At 37.3% G+C, this 20,585-nt stretch overlaps 1 protein-coding gene across 2 annotated transcripts in view; it reads left to right on the forward strand.

The window, feature by feature from the left end:
• The window catches only part of LOC127437662 (discoidin domain-containing receptor 2-like), a 54,437-nt gene that overhangs the window by 14,767 nt on the left and 19,085 nt on the right, over positions 1 to 20,585 (forward strand). For both annotated transcript variants that reach the window (XM_051692731.1, XM_051692724.1), the window contains exons 2-12: positions 795 to 899; positions 3,149 to 3,251; positions 3,707 to 3,935; positions 5,562 to 5,709; positions 6,213 to 6,318; positions 8,291 to 8,477; positions 9,117 to 9,363; positions 10,891 to 10,983; positions 11,330 to 11,478; positions 13,910 to 14,114; positions 18,769 to 19,013. In XM_051692731.1, coding sequence (XP_051548691.1) covers positions 842 to 899; positions 3,149 to 3,251; positions 3,707 to 3,935; positions 5,562 to 5,709; positions 6,213 to 6,318; positions 8,291 to 8,477; positions 9,117 to 9,363; positions 10,891 to 10,983; positions 11,330 to 11,478; positions 13,910 to 14,114; positions 18,769 to 19,013 — 1,770 coding nt within the window. In that variant the 5' untranslated portion in view covers positions 795 to 841. The remainder of the gene's footprint in view (positions 1 to 794; positions 900 to 3,148; positions 3,252 to 3,706; positions 3,936 to 5,561; positions 5,710 to 6,212; positions 6,319 to 8,290; positions 8,478 to 9,116; positions 9,364 to 10,890; positions 10,984 to 11,329; positions 11,479 to 13,909; positions 14,115 to 18,768; positions 19,014 to 20,585) is intronic.

The following is a 20,585-nucleotide window of genomic DNA, read 5'->3' on the forward strand; positions in this document are numbered from 1 at the left end:
CGTATGGTTAGAGGTATCATTCATGTCCATAGCACAAACTGCATAGTACGAGTTATACTGGAAAGTTTAATATTTAGGACTAGGTGTTTGTTCACATCTCTAACCATAAGTATGAGCAATATAAGACCACTATTGATAAAGAAGTTCATCCAAAAGTTTGATGGAATGTTGGAAATCTCAGAAGAATATGGCTTTATTATATGTTTGTGTATATGTATGCATGTGTAGAACGTTTCAAAATGTGAGTACCATTATCGAAAGTATTTCTTTGTCTTGTTTTGTCTTGTAATGCTTTTTTTATGTGTGTGCCTGGTGGTTACAAACAGTCAAGGGAGTTCATGTCCTAGAGTTTGAATCCATCAAAATCAACTTTTATTAATGAAATGCACAACAATACAGCATACATGAGCAATCATCAGCAATTGCTGGCAATGAAATGTTCATTTAGAGTTGCTACATACAAATAGTGCCGTGTACCCTAGCTAGCTAATGATGATTGTATTTATCATTAGAGTCTCAATGACACTTTATATTTTAAAAAGAGCCTCTTTTATTCAACCCCAGAGAAATTCCCACCCAGAATGAGGTGGAATACTCAGAGATTCCCAGACACATCTACTCTTGCATAGTTAGCATAGTTAGCATAACAGTGATGCAAATGTGACCTGTAAGTTCCCACTGGACTCAGAGAACACAGAGGATTCTGCAGCTGTACCACTAGAGAATGTTAAATGGAAAGTAGTTGCTACAGCATTCAAATGTTTCTTTCTCTTTTCATGTCTTTCCCTCTTTAGAGATGTAGTCTGTACTCTGGTCTGTGGGCAGACTCTGAGGTCTCACTATGCTGCTCTATCTGCTGTTGGTCTTTCAAACGAAGGTCAATGCCCAGATAGACCCAGGTAATGTTACATACACATATAAACAAACACCCATGCATACAGATACAGCCTGCCACTGCCCACTCTTACATAAACATAACGTGAAAAAAGAAACATTTCAGATTTTATATAGAGGTATAAATATATCCTTTTGTTGCCCTATATTTAAGTATTACTGAATCCCAGTTTGCATACCTCTACTAAGCACTGAACCATATTAAAGTACGTACTGCACTGGCAATAGAGCGCAACAGTCGGGTTCTGAAAGTAAAAATCCCATTCATTTTCTCCATAGACTAATTGATTTTTAACGGTAACATATTAACCTTTAAAGACAGACCTAGCGTGAGCTTTGAGGTTGTTAATCGATGGTATATGATTCTATTGAAGCCACCAGTCTGTGTTAGTTAAACTTAATTGTTAAATTTTTTTTGTTAAATCGTGTTTAGTTCAGGTGAAGAACTAAACTTATCATGATCCAGCAGAGAAAGGTCAACCAATCAGAGAATCGCGGCCAACAAAGTGTGCAAAAAGAGCCCTGCAGTCACTGCCCACTTCGATGACGCACTGTGATTGATGCAATCGAGTCAGTCTGCCTACACTCTCAAACTACTTACACTAATGCGTTTGTTTGAAAGCGCATCTTTTTCTCTATGTTTTAGCCTTCCGTCCGCACTGAGACTGCTTTGAGACACTGAGAAAACTGAGCTTTTCGAAAACGCTTTCCCAAGTGGATTAATTTGAAAACGGCGTCTTTGCTTTGTAGTGTGGAGTGGAAAAATGGAGACATTGGAAAACAGTAAGGTATTTGATGTCATGTGATGCAGCATGTGATCCATTCAAACCAAAACAATCAAGATGGCGTCCTATGTTGAGGGGCGCTGTTGTGCCTGATATCCACTTTGATAGTGTTGTTAAAGATAAATGTTACTTTGTACAACCTTAACATTGCATTTCTTCAGAGGCGACAGGAAGTTTACTCTAAATTGGTGTCCGGCGGCGGAACATGAGACCGTACATGGAATGGTGAATTTATGAATGCGCAGTTAGGGGATTTAATCATTTTCATACATTTCAGTGTGTACTATCAACATTTTGAAAACATTTGAAAATGGCAGTGTGGACAGAAAGCATTTGAAAATGTTACATCGTTTTTTATTTGATTGCGAAATTAACAATACTTTCTGGGATTGCATGTCTTTTTGTCTGACTTTTTTGCTTCAAATCAAAGTTTGTAATGTTGTGATTCACCGCGGAGCTGGTTGGTGTGGTTCATGGCTTAGAACTCTTTTATGAGGGATTTTGTTCAATCCCTATGGAAGAAATTAATGGGAAAAATACTTACGGAATTAAGATGGCTGAATAAGTGGGCGGGCACTGTTGCACTCTATAGTAAAGTATGTACTTTTAAGTATTAAGTCAGCCAGTGCACCAGTGCTGGGTCATAAAAGCTTCATAAAATTTAACCTTGACCACATCAGAGAACTATTAACTAATACTTTTCCATAGAGCAAAGGATTGTGAGCAATTTTAGCCTAAAAAGCATACTTGTAACATGCTTCTACTGGAAATAGTATGGCTATATAGACACTTTTGACATGTTTTTTTTAATGACTATGATTCGAGATGTACTAATATTAAAGCCCAAATATACTTTGGTTTAGACGCAAATGCTAGGCATTTGCATACAGTACTTGTGAAGCAAATTTCATCATCAGCAGAGAGCTCAAGCACTGAACAAGTGTGCGGTCCGATGTTTTCTAACCATGCTTACTCTGAACACACACTATGATCATGCGCCTGGAATCATTTGCACTAATTAGTGGGTCCACAAGGTGGCAGGACTCACAGTTTAGCCATTGCTTTCATAAAGAAGTGCTAAACGACCTAATCACCGCTAAACAACAGGACACAAAGGTGGAAACTACAACAGTCGATGTGCATGCCAATAACACATCTGTGAGGAGGTCAGGACATACCTGCATTTGTATAACTCGAGTCTGAAGGACTATGAAGATGTCTTTATAGGTCTGTGTATACGCACACAGTCAAATGAAGTATACTTTGAAAGGCTGAGCATTCGACTGTACTCATACGCTAAGCGTTTGCATCAAAACCGAAGTATACTTTGGGCTTGCATACTTTGTAGTTTACTAAGCGAATTTAGCCTATATGACAATTATTAATGTTTGTATAAAAGCCCACTCAGCCCACTGCTACTCTTGGATTTGTCAAAAACATTCACCTTTTCAAATTCCAATATTTTGTAGCTCAGTGTCGTTATCCTCTCGGAATGGAGGATGGAAGGATCAAAAACGATGACATCACTGCCTCCAGCCAGTGGTATGAAACCACAGGCCCTCAGTATGCAAGGTATGATACATATGATAGCAACTTTTGAAAGTCATCTTCCTTAATATTCTGTGTGTTTCAGTGCACTCCTCAAAGTTCTGTAGTTTCTTCAAGGTGTGGACAATCCAACCCACAGGTTTATTCATTGCTGAAACGTCCTTTTATAAATGTTCCTAAAATGTTACTTAGACTTAAAAACATAAGTTTTAAGTAACTTTCAATCTTGAATTTAAAAAAAAATAAATAACAGTAAATAAAGGACACTTTCAGTTGTGGAATAAATGAAATATGGATGACAAAGAGCATTTCTACAATGGCATCAGTAACCAAAAAATGTAGCTTTGAGTGATGCTGCATCCACACTGATAGGCAGTTCTACACGGAATCTGCACACCTTTGCACACAATCCGTCTTTGAGACAGTGTGAGAATAATGTAATTCTGTCATCTACATCTAAGCGTCTTTCTATTCTTCAGGTTGAACAGAGAGGAGGGTGATGGTGCCTGGTGTCCTGCTGGTCAGCTGCAGCCCTCTGATGTTCAGTATCTTCAGCTGGACCTTCGTCAACTCGTCTTCCTCACCATTGTTGCTACACAGGGTCGATATGCACGCAACTCCGGTAACGAGTATGCACGCAAGTACCGTCTAGAGTACAGTCGTGATGGACACCGATGGATCGCCTGGAAAAACCGTTTTGGCTATGAGGTACAAAAAGAAAACTGTAGGATATGACTATGAAATATGATATAATATGATATGCTATAAGATATATTGTCTAGATCAGTATTAAATATGGTTATGATATATTATAAATGGATACATTTTATTATTAATTAATCCCAGAAGTCAATAGTGCTATAGTGCATAACAACGGTTCATAATTCAATCCAATTCAGTTTATTTGTATAGTGCTTGTTACAATACATTTTGCTCCATAGCGGCTTTATAGAAAAACATACAAATAGAGAATACAGAAAAAACAGTGCATTACAAAGAAAAACCCAGTGAGTAAGCCAAAGGCAACATTGGCAAGGAAAAACTCTCTTAAGAACTCTCTGGAGGAAATGTATGCAACCTCTGACTGGCACATTATTTAAGCAAACATTGAGCCATGGTGCGCATGTAGGTGACACAGTTTTGAATCCAGCTAGTGACATTCCCAGATTTTGACTGTCACATTCTACTGGGTAGCCCCACCCACAGTGAAATCACATTGGTCCAAATCCCGTTCCATATAGCAATATATTAAACAAACATTATTTATTAGGGCTGGGTATTGATACAGATTTTTCTATTTCTATTCACAAGCTCTCGATTCTTAATTAAAAGAGACATTTTTAAATGACAATGGATTGCGTGGATCTCGTGTTTGGACACACAAGCTGTGTCCCAAACAGCACACTATGTACTTACAAAGTATACTATGTACTCTGCCATGTAGTGTATGAATTTTAAAAGTGTAGTATCGTAACAGTTTTTTTACTACATGAAAGGATTCGCCGTTTAACAGCTGATGGAAGTGACGTTTCAAGAGCACGTGATACGTTGACACTAGCTTTAGCGCGTTAGCCAACCTCAGTTCAACACTACTGTCTTAAACAACGTGCATATTCACACAGCTTGGGGTGATGGTAAAGCATTCAACTTACATTTGTAAGGTGCTGTATCCACTGAAGTTTTGCTTGCTGCTGCATTCTCCATTATTTTCAGTTGTTTCGTCAGACCAGCAGCTCCGCCCCTTCCGATATGTACAGCATGCCGCGTGAGCTTAGTGCATGAAGTGTCCAACGTTCCACACTTGAAAAAGTGCATCATCCGGGTACTTAAAGTACACTTCTTTTTGCTGCATTTTTAGTGTTAACATAATACTTGCACTACAAATTGCCGTAGAATAGTGCTGAAGTTTGTGGTTTGGGATGCACTTAATGAACGATTCGAACCAAACTTTAACTCTCAACACGCAGTGAACAGATATTGAAATTCTTTCCCATTGTACTACACAATCAATGGTGAGTGAAATCAAACATTTAGTGGCTTTTTATAGACATTTTAGTCTCATACCATGAAACTTGGTTGCAAATGCGAGTGATTTCCTGTCATTGTAGTTGAGGATATATCTTGGGATCTAAAAACTGATATCAAGATCATTTAAATGAAGATCAGTGGTAAATCGATATTTTTATCCAGTCCTATTTTTTATTTAGTCACACAGCATTTTCGTTTTCAGCTTGGAGACAAAAATTGCTGGAAACTTGTCGTGTTGTGTGTAGTTAGGACACATGTAATGTAATGTAGTGTAATATATTGTACTGTAAATGTCCTGCTCTCCAGATTATAATGGGCAATGTAAACACATATGATTCCGTGGTGAGAGACCTCAATCCTCCAATCATCACTCGTTTCCTGAGGCTGATTCCCGTCACTGATGCTGTGCAAACGGTGTGTATGAGAGTGGAGCTGTTTGGATGCCCCTGGCTCGGTGAGTTATAACAATTACAAACACATATACAGTAATTACATAATACAATCATTACAAACTTGATTTTTACAGTTTCTGAAGAAAATATGAGTGGTGCTTGCCACTTGCCATGTCTTTTTTGTGCTTCCTTTTACACAAACTGTTTCTAGGGCAACATACTGTATAGTATATGCATGTACTGTAGACAAACTGGCACACTAGCCTATAGACATGTGAGCTACAGTATGCGTGAACTCAGGCCGATCATGCTAATTAAGTTTCATACTTACATGTGGGCTACAGACTGAAGCAGCTGGATTTGGCAGTGAGTAGAGGAACTGGAAGAGCTACATTTAAACAGCTGTTGCCTTTGTAGATTTGCCCCCTAGTGTCTGATTAGCTGCAAGACCTCAATTACTGTAGCATTTTTAGAATGAGCCAAGGCAGCTGTGCAATTACATTTGAGAGCTAAAACAATATTACAGTTTGGGACCCCTTTGTCTTTTCTTTCTCCTGGTGTGCAGATGGCCTGACTGCATACAGCTCTCCTGAGGGTCAGACTATGATGGCTCCAGGCCATCCCATTACGCCACTCAATGACTCCACATATGACGGTGCTCTAGAACGCAGGTGAAATCCTAATCTAATCCTGAAGGATTCAAATAATATGTACAGTATGCTTTTAAAGGGATAATACAGGTTCAGGATAAGTTAAGCTCAATCGACAGCATTTGTGGCATAATGTTGATTATCACAAAAATACATTTCGACTCGTCCTCCTTTTCTTTAAAAAAAGCACAAATCTGGGTTCCAGTGAGGCACTAACAATGGAAGTGAATAGGGCCCAATGTTAAAATATTCACTGTTTCAAAAGTATAGCCACAAGACGTAAACAATATGCATGTTAACGTGATTTAAGTGTGGGCAATTAGTTTAATAACTGTTTAACCTAAACTGCATTGCTATGACGACGTACCACCGTAAACCCTGTAATCCCGCAAAAATGACTTTTTAAACGACTTTACAGCTCAAATGATACACAAGTTGTTTTATTTTTGTTTTTTGGGCGGGATTTTCTCCCCGAGACACGAGTTTTAACAGAAGAATTAATATGAGAGCTTTTATAAATGTATAAGCTTCACATTTCTGCCTTTTAAAGCCTTCAAAAATTGGTCCCATTCACGTCCATCGGAAGTGCCTCACTGTAACCTCGATTTTTGCTTTTCTTTTTAAAGAAAAAGGAGGGACGAGTAGAAATTATTTTTTGTGGGAATCAATATATATGCCACAAATGCTGTCGATTAAGCTTAACTTGTATTGAATCCGGAATATTGCTTTGAAAAGTTATAAAATTATGAAAATATGGAAAATTATGATATCATTTGCTCATTCTTACGTCGTTCCAAACCTGTATTTTCATTGTGGAACACAAATGGAGAAGTTTTGAAGAATGTCAAAGCCACTGTTTTCCATGCAAAAAGCATATAGTGACTAGGGTTTGTCAAGCTCCAAAAAGGACAAAAAGCACCATAGAAGTAGTCCATGTATGATAATTCATGCGCTATATTCCAAATCTTCTAAACTCATACGATAGCTCTGTGTGTTTGAAACAGATCGAAATTAGCTAGTTTTTCACTGAAAATATCTGCCAGAGCAATAATAATAAAATTATAATAATAATTATTATTATTATGTATTAATAATTCATAAATGAATTAAAAGGACATTGTATATAGTATGTATATATTATATTATTTGTAGTATATTATTGTTATTATTTTTAATAAAAATATCAATTGTTGTTTTTATTATTATTTTTATTTATTTATTCTTAATAAATAGTAAATTAAATATTATTCAATAAATTAAATAATATTCAAACTTTGCATGTTATGTTCGGTTATGAAACATATAACAGCCAATGGCATTTGGTGTCATTCACATCAAACCTTGCAAAATGTGTCTTGACTCTTGAATAGTGGTGGTGGCGTAGTGGACTAAAGCACTGAACTGGTAAGCAAAAGGTTGTTGGTTCAATCCCCACAGCCACCACCATTGTGTCCTTGAGCAAGGCACTTAACTCCAGGTTGCTCCAGGGGGATTGTCCCTGTAATAAGGGCACTGTAAGTCGCTTTGGATAAAAGCGTCTGCCAAATGCATAAATGTAAATGTAAAATGTGAATAGTTGCATATGCAGATGAGAATTAAGAGCTACTTCAGAAGACTTATTCAGTGCACAAGTCATATGGACTACTTTTATGGTATCTTTATGGTGCTTTTTTGTCCTCTTTGTGCTCCACAGTAGAAAGTCAAACAAGTTGAGAGTGAGTAAATATCAGCTATATGAGGGTGAATAAATGATGACATTTTTAGATGAACTAACCTTTTAAATACACCACAGTTTAGAGGTTATCGGCTTCTTCACATTGATTCAACATCCTCTCTTTCCTGCCTTTATAATTCATCCTGTCAAGCTTAGAATTGTAGAGTTTTCAGGGCCATTCTATGCTCAAACAATTAGGATTGTATTTAAATTCTAGAATGATTGCTAATCATTCCACGCCAAAATCTAAGTGCTTCCTGTCTCTCTTTGCTCCCACAGAAAGCTGTCTGGGGGGCTGGGCCAGCTGACAGATGGTGTGATTGGTCAGGATGATTTTGTGCAGAGGTGGCAGAACCGTTTGTGGCCCGGATATGACTACGTGGGTTGGAGGAACGACAGCTTGAGCCCTGGATATGTGGAGATGGAATTTCAGTTTGACAGACAACGAAACTTCACTTCTATGAAGGTGAGAATGGAGGACAAGCTACAGTATGCGAAAACAGTGTGATTACGATACGGTTTAAAGAGGTCTGGCTGTTCTGAATGTGTCGGGTTCAATACAAGTTAAGCTCTATGAACACATGTGACATGCCACAGATTACCACAGATAATAATTTTGACCTGTCCCTCGTATTTAAAAAAAACATTTTTTTTACAAAATCAAAAATCTCGGTTGCAGTGACGCACTTACGGTAAAAGTAAACTGGGCCAGCATTCTGAAAGATTCAAGTAAAAGCAGAACTGTAAAATTTATGTTATTGTTAATGCACTTACATCAATTATTCAGCAAAACCCCATTTATTATTTGATCAATAAAGTTGTCTAAGTCGTCTACTTTCCTAGGTGGATGAATGTCTACTTATCTGTTGTTGTTGTTTTTTTGTTTTTTGGGGGGAAAAACTGAGGGACAATTTGAAATTATTTTCTGTGGTTATCAACATTATGCAACAAGCACCGTTAAGAGCTTAATTTGTATTGAAACCAGAATATTCCTTTAACAGTTTGCAACTTTGCATTAGTTTGAAGTTACATCTGTAATTCTTAGGTTCTGTATAATAGGCTCTAAGGTTCAAAGGTTAATTATATTTCTCCTTTTTATTAACAGGTTCACAGTAATAACATGTTCTCTCGTGGTGTGAAGATCTTTGCATCTGTGTCGTGTGTGTTTAAAGCACACCTCATCTCAGAGTGGGAACCGGAGACGGTGGAATTCCATACCGTCCTAGACGACCGGAACCCAAGCGCTCGCTATGTGACCGTTCCGTTAAAGCACAGAACGGCTGCGGCTCTGCGCTGCCGTTTCTACTTTGCCGACACTTGGATGATGTTCAGTGAAATCTCATTCCAGTCTGGTATGAAATGAAAGAAGTTCACCTCTCCTGTCCACTGCTATTCCTAGTATTTCCTCTTTTAAATTTAGTCAGAACAGCCAGTGAAATACTTTTCCTATTATTATTTCCAATTGCTTCACTTCTACTTTGACACCGTCTTTCAATGAGACCCCAAATCCTCAATTGTTCACATTTATAAAGATGGGAAATGAGTAGTTGACGCATAATATGCCCGTTAACATTTTTTAATCAACATTAAGATTTTAGGTTTAAATTTATGTTTTGATATATTTACATTAGAGGCCGAACGATAGTAGATTTTAACAATACCTAGAAGTGGTGAAAGGGGCAGATAACTGATTAATCAGCTGAAACTTTTTAAAGTCTTTCCTTAATATGATGGGCCCAAAATGCACCGGGGACTCTTATTTTGAAATGACAGAGACTTGCCACCATTACAGTGCCCCGTATTTGACCAAATTAAGCTTTTCATTGCCTGTACAGCATATTCACCAGATAAGCAATTTTGTATGCAGTATATTTCACCAGTTGTAGTTTTTTATTATTATTCACAAGATATGTGCTGACAGAGCACATTTCTATATAACTGTGTAGTATAATATATATATATATATATATACAGTACTGTGCAAAAGTTTTAGGCACTTGGGAAAAATTTTGCATAGTGAGGATGTCTTCAAAAATAATGACATAAATAGTTTTCATTAATCAATTAACGTCATACAAAGTCCAGTAAACAGAAAAAAAGCTAAATCAGTATTCAGTGTGACCACCTTTGCCTTTAAAATAGCACCAATTCTCCTAGATACACCTGGACACAGTTTTTCTTGGTTGTTGGCAGACAGGATGTTCCAAGCTTCTTGGAGAATTCTCCACAGTTCTTCTATCTATTTTGGCTGTCTCAATTACTTCTTTCTCTTCTAGTAATCCCAGACTGACTCAGTATTCAGTGGGGGGCTCTGTGGGGACCATGCCATCTGTTGCAGGGCTCCCTGTTCTCCTATTCTATTTGCAAAATAAATGTTTGGGAGTCTAAAATGTATATTTCCTATTGACACACTAAAGCTGAAAATATAAATAACCATCTTAAGACAAATGTTTTTGTGAAACATCTTATGTGCCTAAGACTTTTGCACAGTACTGTGTGTGTGTGTGTGTATATATATATATTAAAGTTTTAAAAAGCAACTATTGGCACCAATTAATCTATAAAACTGATATATCTGTCTACCTTTAATTAGGATAAGATGTATAAGGGAAAGTGTGTATTTTAATATATATATATATATATATGTGTGTGTGTGTGTGTGTGTGTGTGTGTGTGTATATATATATATATATATATATATATATATATGTTCATTTTTGGCAAAAATCTGTTAAAAAATATTTTTAGATAAAGTCACCTTGCAGGTCATGTTTACTTATGAAAAAATATGTCACGTTATTTTATTGCAAATGCTTATTTAAAGTGATGTAATTTGATGTTTTGTGATTTATTGTGTTTGTATCATTTTTGCATTGCAGCAACTAATGTTCTTCCTACTCAGAGGCCCCCAGTGTTTACTCCTCCTTTATATGTGTCTAACAGCAATGCACAATATACTACACAAAAAACAGGTAAAGAGTCTCTGTGCTGATTGTACACAGTATTTTTCAACATTAAAAGTCAACATCAAATCAAAATAATTTGTCTTATTGCAAATGATTCATCATGCTTGTTATTCCAAAGGAAAAATTTGTTTGTCTTCCTTTTTTAACAACCTGTAACATAGAGAGTACTTTTTACAATACAATCAAACTCTAAATAAAAAAATTATCATTCAAAATTAAGCATCAGTTTTAAAAACAAATCACATTTTGCCGTAATTTGTAAAATGGGTTGCAAACATTGACTTCAAGAATATGCTTGGACTCATGTAACAGAATATGAATGACCATTTTAAACCCTCTTGTGTTTCTACAGAGGACAGGACAACAACATCAAAGACAGGTTTCCCTGAAGAGGGCAGAACACCGATTCTGATTGGCTGTCTCGTGACTATTATTCTCCTGTTGGTGGTGATCATCTTTCTGATTCTCTGGTGCCAATATGTGTGCAAAGTCCTGGAGAAAGTGAGTGTGCATTTTTTATATTTTTTGGGGAGGTGTAGCAATGAGTGTTTTCCAACAATATGAAAATGTTTAAAGAGATGTTTCACCCAAAAATGAAAATTCTCTCAGCATTTACTCACCCTCATGCCATCCCAGATGTCAAGTGGTTAAATCAATATCTTCAGAAGCGATATGATGGGTGTGGGTGAGAAATTGATCAAAATGTCCTTCTTTACTCTAAATCTCCACTTTAACTTTCACATCTGAAAGTGAAAGTTAAATTGGAGATTTAGAGTAAAATGGACTTAAATATTGTTCTTTTTCTCACCCACACCTATTAAATCGCTTCTGAAGAGATGGATTTAAACATGAGTCAAATGGATTACTTATGTGTTTCCTTTATGTGAGCTACAAAGGTCTGATCACCATTCACTTGCATAGTTCAACAGAGCTGAGATATTTTTCTAAAACGTTTGGTTTGTGTTCCGCTGAAGAAAGAAAGTCATTCATGTCTGGGATGGCATGGGGGTGAGTAAATGATGAGAGAATTTTCATTTTTGGGGGAACTATCCCTTTAAATCCACGGTTTTCAAACTAGGAAGCGCGCCTCCCCAGGGGTGCACCAGAGCATGTCAGGGGAGGCGTGGAGATTGATGATAATTTTACCAAGTAAAATAAAAAGATACATAAATACAGTAAACATTTATTGTGAAGACAAATGAAAATTATTGGCATAATGGAACATAGTGTTGCTTAATAAACCGTAGCTCTATGGCATTATAATATTGTTAGTGTCGAGAGCACAACATGCATATCATGCAAAAGCGCATCCATGTACCGGTTGTGCCAGCGCGAATCTCTCCACTCACACGCGGGCAACTCTCACTCAAAACTGGACGCGTGCTCTCAAATAAACTACGCCGCTCTATGACATTCGCAAACCTATTATAAAGCCACACAGCTCTGCCTCTGTTCATTCATATTCTGCTTTTGCAGATGTGTTATATCAAGGGAGAAACGATACCGGAGTTTGAGTAATCAGCTCATTTGGCTGGTAACTTTTTATTATTTAGAAAATGCAGCATAATAAGGTTACATTTGTATTGTAAGAATGATATGTTGATGCTCGCTAATGATGTAAGTGACGTGAGCAAATAAAACAGTGAATTAAACATCTGTTGCAACTGACATCTTCTGTCACCTCAGTGGAAAACAGCTGCACAAGTTAATCTAGGGCGCAGAAAATCCAAAAATATGCAGAACAAAATCATGCGTGTCCGTTATTATGAGTTCAACATAATATCGGGTCGATGTGTCTTCATGTGTTTGTGACAAGTGCAGTTTCACACAGAGATGGAGATTGGCTCATGTGCTGCAAGTTTATCACAGATATAGGCTAAAAACAGTTAGGCTAAGTAATCCCATTGTCATGAGGGCAAACACATATTTTTAATAAACATTAATGCATTTCATATTATTAATAGAAACATTTATAGCCGTTAATCAAGCATCAGTGTTTAACGTATTGGCCGAATGAGTCTGTCAGACTGAATTAAAGGTTATTGATCATCATTGTTGAATTGCTCCAACACCTGAAATATGATGCATTTTGTCTGTCCAAGACTTTGAAAACCCCTGCTTTAATCAGAATCAGAATGAGCTTTATTGCCAAGTATGCTTACACATACAAGGAATTTGTCTTGGTGACAGGAGCTTCCAGTACACAACAATACAAAAACAGCAACAAGACTTTTAAAAAATAATTAAAATTGAATAAAAAAATAGATAAATATTGAAAAGAAAAAAGTATAAATAGAATATATATATATATATATATATATATATATATATATATACATACATACACACACATAGATACACTACATATATACATACATACACATACAAGAATTTAATTGTTCAAAATCAAAATCGACTGTTAGAAGTGAAGTGCGTGCCGATACAATCACTATTAATACTAATGCTGGGTGATATGTAAAGTATTTTAGTGATAAAAAAAAATATCGCGATATCCGATTACATCGTCAACTCCCCTGCCGAGGGTCGGTGAATTGTTTAGCATTATTGATTTTGCTTTAAAAATTTTATTCATTTATTGAAACACAAAAAACAAGCTCTTACGGCTTTGTTCACACTTAGCATCAAAACTGAACTTTTCCGGAAATATTACAACTTCTAATTCTGGAAAATTGCTAGAGCTGATTTCCCAGTATTTCCCAGCGTGTCCTGTTCACACATACTACCGTCCTCTGAATGGAATAATTAAGTTATTTTTCCTGGAAAAGGCTGTATGTGTGAAAGTGACAATAGTTACATATTCATTTAAACACCCAAAATTTCTCTCTGTGGACCTCTTTTAATCCTCTTTTAATCCTCTTTCTTACTCTTTCTCTCTTACACCCCCTTCTCTCACTCTGTCTCTCTTTCTCAGGCTCCAAGGCGTATTTTGGAGGAGGAGGTGACCGTCCGTCTTTCCTCCTGCAGTGACACTATAATCCTGCAGACTCCCCCAGTGCCCCCCCGCATCTCCCTCGACCCTCCGTATGAGAGAATCTTCCTGCTGGACCCCCAGTATCAGGATCCCGCTGCGCTCAGGAACAAACTGCCCGAGCTGTCTCAAAGCGCAGAGGACTCTGGTACACTTATACACACACATTACCTGAGCTGGTATATCACAAACACACACACATTCAGATGAACTGAGGTAACACTAGCTTTTTTCCAAACCCTTGTGAGCTCCCTCACTGTCTACTGTCTACATGGGTAACTACCTACTAAAGCTGCATCTTAGCAGTCATGGAGCCTCATTAGCAACTGATTTGAACACACACGCCCCAGTGAGTCACCTTCGGCTTGCTCACTGGGGTTCTAAATACAATTATTATTTACTTATTTATTTTTATCCACAATTTACAATCATATTTAATCAAACTACACAATAGATATAAGAACAATTTCATTTTCTGTTAATGCATGATTTTCTGTAAAGCTGCTTTGAAATGATTTGTGTTGTGAAAAGCACTATACAAATAAAAATGACTTGACACATACAGCACTACGTATGCAAAGCGCACAAGACACTCGACTAACGCATGCAAGGTGAATCTTACAAAACCTTTCAAGAACATATCCAGATCATATTTCACTCCAAGATCAAAAAAGAAATAAGACATTTTTTAAGCCTAGTTTAAGGACCATTTTAAGATTTATTTGCATTGTGACATTATTTTCATGACAATGAAGCACATTTTCCCCCTAAATCCTCATTATCGTAAAACAAAAAAGCGCATTACTGTAATACGGACAAAATAATTATATAAATTATGTAAATTGTAAAGTATTTATACATCATTATAGTATTTGTTGAACTGGGGCTATGAATCGATACAAAATTTTAACTAATATATTGCACAGTTTTCTGTAATTAATTGTGATTAATTATGGCACATGGCACATTAAAATATATTCATAAATATATTTACTTTATACTTTGTCTGAAAGAACTTGCAAGAAATTTGTTAGTCATAATTTATTTTAATTATTTAAATATGTACATGTTAAAATGTTCCATTTCTTTGCGGATTGAGTACATTTTTTAAAGGTATATATCTTTGATACAAGTATACATGCCATAAAAACAGCGGACATGCTGTAATTAAAAGTTGGGCAGAATCTTCTGGGGTTTTCCAGGGGTCTTCTGGACTTTATTACTAATAGGATCAAATGGGCAGATTCAATTCATATCAAGCTTTATTGGCAAGATAAATTTGAGTGTACATTGCCAATGAATTGTTAGACACTTTTCTTAAGAATGCTGAAGTTTAAAATCTCTAAACTATTATTTCCTCTTAATTGAAATGCAAGTCTGCTTTCGTATTTATTATGCCCGGGGCACGTGTCTTACATAATGAGTAAGCGTGCACTGCTCCACACAATCAGTTTCTGTGCTAGGATTTGCAGTTGAGTCGAGCGAGCACCTCCTGAAAATGTATACATGCCAATTTTAGCCACAGGAAGGGCTAAAACTTTACATCAGTGAAGTTTTAGGAAGTGAAAAAAATGGATACCGACTTAAATTGCGTAAAAAAACAAACAAAAAACATTTATGCGTTAAACAGTCAGCTATTAATCGTAAAATTTAATGTGTTAAATTTCCCAGGCCTATTATAAATGACATTACTCTGAGAGTAATGAAAATCTAATGAGAGTCATCGAGAATAATGAGAATTACTAAAAATGAAAACATCCAGACACAATACAGTATATTCTAACTTAAGCTGTGTTCCAAATGACGCATTATACACTACACACTTACAAAATACTCTATGCTTTCAGCTATGTTGTGGATGAATTTTTCATGTGTAGTATCAACCCAAATGGAAAATGCCATGTTTTTTACTACACGGAAGCAGTAGCTGTTTAACAGCTGACGGAAGTGACGTTTCAAATGCATGCGATATGTTGCTGCTAGCTTTAGCACGTTAGCCAACCTCAGTTCAACACTTACCTAAAAAAAACATCATACATACTCACACAGCGTGGGGTGATGGTAAAGCATTCAACAAGAGTAAGTCTCTTAGCTGGCACTTGAGTAATGTTCATTTTTAATAATTATATTTTATATATATTTTCTGTATTTCCAAAACCACACACACTTCTGCTTAACATTAATAAATGCTACTTATTTGGAATATTCATGGTGTGAGACTTAAATGTTCTAACTGGACACCCTGTAGCCATTCAACCATTCTGAACTAAAGTTGGAAAAATAGGCAGTTTCTTCAACTTGCATTTGTAAGGTGATGTCTTCACTCAAGTTTCGCTAGTTGCAACACTCTCCGTTATTTACAATTGTTTTGTCAGGCCAGCAACTCGGCCAGGTAACTCCGCCCCTACCGCTAAGTACGGCAAGCTGCCGTTTAGACGGTTGAAAAAGTGCATCATCTGGGTATTTGTCGTACACTACTTTTTGTTGCATTTTCAGTGTTAACATACTACTCGCACTACTTACACTACAAAATGAGGTAGAATAGTGTAGAAGTATGCTGTTTGTATGTGTGAAGTATACTTGCAATGCTGCTGTAGTTTTTGACGAAAACAAGGTATTAGCATAATTTTGCTGCCTACTGTTTAGAACAACTGTGATGTTGAAAATATTGCCAAGGTGGGCAGCTCAGTAGGTTTTGAACAGAGCTACTATGTCGCCCTTTGGAACCAGTACATTGCAATACTGAATATCTCCTTCCTTCATGACTATTCTGAAACTGACCTCTTTCTTTCTTTTCTCTTTTTCCCTCACTTCTCTCTTTCACCCTTTTAATATGAACTTTGTTGGCTCTCCTTACTTGTTTCCTCAACAGTTTGCATGCTGCCTGCCAATACACGTTTTCCTCTCTTCCTCCTTCAGTTTTGCGTTCTTTTCCCGTTGCTCACGGTAGTGCTGTCTATGAACTCCATCTGACTTTCTTACCAGACTGAAGGACTTTACAAGGGTAAGAGTAAAGTAAAGAGTAAAGCTAAATTTTCATTTGACTTTTGTTGATGTCCTGCACGGTTTCTCACACTCTCTTGTCTCTGGGGCGAATTCACTAAACAGTTGCACCACTTTTGGTGTGGGGTATTTCAGCGTACTGCGTCTTATTCATTAACCATCCCCAATCCAGTGTGATTAGGCTTTATCTGTGCTTGTACAGATGCAACATGAGGAATTGCACCATGCAAATTGCATCCAGCACAATTTCCTAGGCCATGTTTGCACAGTTACCTGGGGCTTTATCTTAAGTAATCTTAAGTTCGTTAGTTTTAAGAAGTTCGAAAAAAGGTATCTAGCAGTAAACAGATGGTTTAAGAAAAAATATAAGAACCTCCTTTAGTATTTTCTGGAATCTAAAATATTTCTTAACTTTTTTTAAGTCAGAGAGTAAGGGCTCTATTTTTGTGGCCGCACTAGGTGCAGTGCTGTGCGCAACAACCGTGCGCTACTTCTTATCCAATTTTCGTGAGAGCGCTAATTCTAAGCACATTTTTTGTGCCAGCGCAAAGGACAAGTGGCCGTGGGTGGAAGTGTTTGCGTTATCTGTGAGTGTATTGTATGTTAATGAAGTGGCACAAAGCGCAGTTTGCTATTTTCCTGAGAAATAGGTCATTGGGCTAGAAGCGCGTCTAATTTCGTCGAAAGTCTAAATTCAGTTCCTGCATTTGCAGTTTGGAAATTCCACCAGAAGTTGGTAATAAATTCATGTCCAAACTCTGAAAACAGTGGAACATCAAATTATGTCCCTGACAATCACTGTTAATACCAGCCAGATTTGTGTCAGTAGATCAATATGATTAATTATACTTACATTCTCTAGAATGTAGTGGTGCCTTCATCCAATAAGTCCTACAAGGAGCGTTTCACTATCATAGAAATATGCCTGACATTCAACAAGGATGCAGTTAATGCGCAAAAGAATGCAAGTCAATATTTCTATAATTCTGATTCATTGCATGCAGCCCATTTACACAACCAACTTCTTATGAATGTTATAAATGCTTGGCAGGGAATGGACTATATAATAGGACACAGACGGTGCAATAACCGGAGAAGAAACTCAGAATTAAATTGCACTCGACCCAGCCCATTAGCGCTTTGCATGCACAATTTCACCAAACCCACTTTGCGCCTATACCTAGCCTATACTTGCACGAAAATATCAAAACTTCATGCCCATGCCCACTGATTTTGGGCGTATGATGTATCGCATAGCGCTGCGCTTCAGACATAGCATTCTTACAATAGGGCCCTAAGAAGAAAATCGCAGTTAACACTTTCAGACCTTAATTATGTTCCAGGGACACACAAAAAAAAATATGACCATACTTTATTTCTACTTTAAATGCAGCCATAAATTATAATCAATAATAAAAAAAAAAAAATTATTGTACATATAATAAAGTTATTTCCAGTGTCGATTTACAATGGGCATTGGTTTTGAATTATGCTTCTTTTTTTCTTTTTCTTTTTTTTTTTTTTTGCCTTGTCACGTGTTGTCATTCTTTATTTTAAAGGAATATGACAGCAGCATCTAATCTAATAATGTTTTGTGATTTTGACACCAAATGGCAAAAACCTTTAAAAAAAAACACAAAACCTTGAAACTGTAAGACGTGCAGTGCAAATAAACAACGCTATCAGTGTGTGCAATTTATTCTTAGTGAATTCCCCTCTGTGTGTTTTGGTTCAAGTAGAATTACTTAAGTTGACCTGTTCGGTTATTCTCCATCTTCTCCTTTTTTCTCTCTCTGTAGCCTGTAGCGGAGGTTACGCTGAGCCAGATGTGACTCTGTGCACCCCACACCAGTGTTTTCAGAGCAGTGTGCCTCACTATGCTGAAACTGATATCATAAGCCTGCAGGGAGTCACTGGCAGCAATATGTACGCCGTTCCTGCTCTCACTGTCGATTCCCTCACGAGGAAGGACATTTCTGTGGCCGAGTTCCCTCGACAGAGACTGCTGTTCAGAGAGAAATTGGGAGAAGGCCAGTTTGGGGAGGTGAGTCTAGATTGGTGGTTCTCAAGTGGTTAAAATTTTACATTGGACATCAACTGGCGACCCATCAGACCCTCCAACATATAATTTCCCTCCACACACAGCACTGTGTTGGCTTTAAAGGAACAGTAACATCAGTCACTACAACAGATGGAACAAGCACTTGGCTAATTGTTGTATTAGTATTAGCAATGTTATCAATCTGATGAATTGGCTCAAAAATACAGTAGAGTTTGATTGGATGCATGGCCGTTGACGTCAACAACAAAAGATATTGGAAGTGTTTTCTCCTTCCTTTGAAACGAATCTTCTGGGTTCAATACAAGTTAAGCTCAGTCGACAGGATTTTTAGCATAATTTTATTTGCAACAAAAAATTATTTTACTAGTACCTTGTTTATTAAAAAAAGAAAAGAAAATGAAACAATTGCGTGTTTGGTAAGGCACTTATAATGGAAGTGAATGGGGCCAGTCCATAAACATTAAAATACTACACACTATTTCAAAAGTATAGCCAGAAGACGTCAACATTATATGTGTTAACATGATTTTAGTGTGATAAAATCGTTACCGTGACTCAATTTGGCCAGTTCGGTGAAAGAGATTCAGCATCAACTGTTGAACACGACCGCAATGCTGACGAAGGTCGTTGCTGACTTGGAGGAGCTTGCTGTAATACGTCGATTGATCACTGCCATGGAGATAAAATTCACTGAGATGGTTACAAGAGTGTCAGATGTTGAGAAACAGATAGATTATCTGGAGCAATTGGAGAGGGAATTAGCTGCTAATCCGCTAGCGACCAAGACAGACTTGGAGTGCATCTGGAAAGTTAAAAGACCTTGAGAATCATAACCGATGAAACAACATCCGAATTGCTGGAATTCCTGAGGACGAAGAAGGCCGAGATATGGTGAAATTCCTAGACGGGCTCTTCCCAAGTCTGCTCGGCATAACAGGCCATAAGCTGGAAATCGAGCGAGCTCACAGGGTTCCGGTTCGGAGATCCACAGAGGGAGACAGGCCCCGATCAATTCTGGCCAAATTTCTGAGATCATCTGATAAAGATCTCTTCTTACTGGAGGCGAGGAGTAAAGGAAGGCTTTCTTGGAAGAACCACAAAATTTTTTTGTTCCCAGACTTTGTGAATTCAACAAGAGAGAAACATGATCGATTCAAGGAATGCAAGAAACTTTTACATCAACGGAAGGTCGCTTTTGCACAGATGTTCCTGGCCAAATTGAGAATAGATACTAAGGATGGCTGCAAAATATTTACATGCCCAGAGCAAGCGATGTCCTTCACAAAGTCAGTGGAATGAGTAAGTCATTGTGTGATACTCTCTATGCAGCAAAGTGGGCCTGACTCACTGAACATTCACTTGATTGTCCGAGGAAACTGGGTGCCTTCTTTGTTTCTTTTTGTGCTGGTTCCGCTTAGTGGCTGGAGTTTGTTTTGTGAAGTAACACTCCTTCGGGACAGTTTGTGGATGAATCTGCACGTTCTTTGTGCTTATGCCTTCTGTTGGTTGGAGTTTGTTCAGTGGAATATTTCTTGCAAAACATTGGAGTGATTA

Source organism: Myxocyprinus asiaticus, chromosome 4 (genome assembly GCF_019703515.2).
Source record: "Myxocyprinus asiaticus isolate MX2 ecotype Aquarium Trade chromosome 4, UBuf_Myxa_2, whole genome shotgun sequence".
NCBI classification, from domain to species: Eukaryota; Metazoa; Chordata; class Actinopteri; order Cypriniformes; family Catostomidae; genus Myxocyprinus; species Myxocyprinus asiaticus.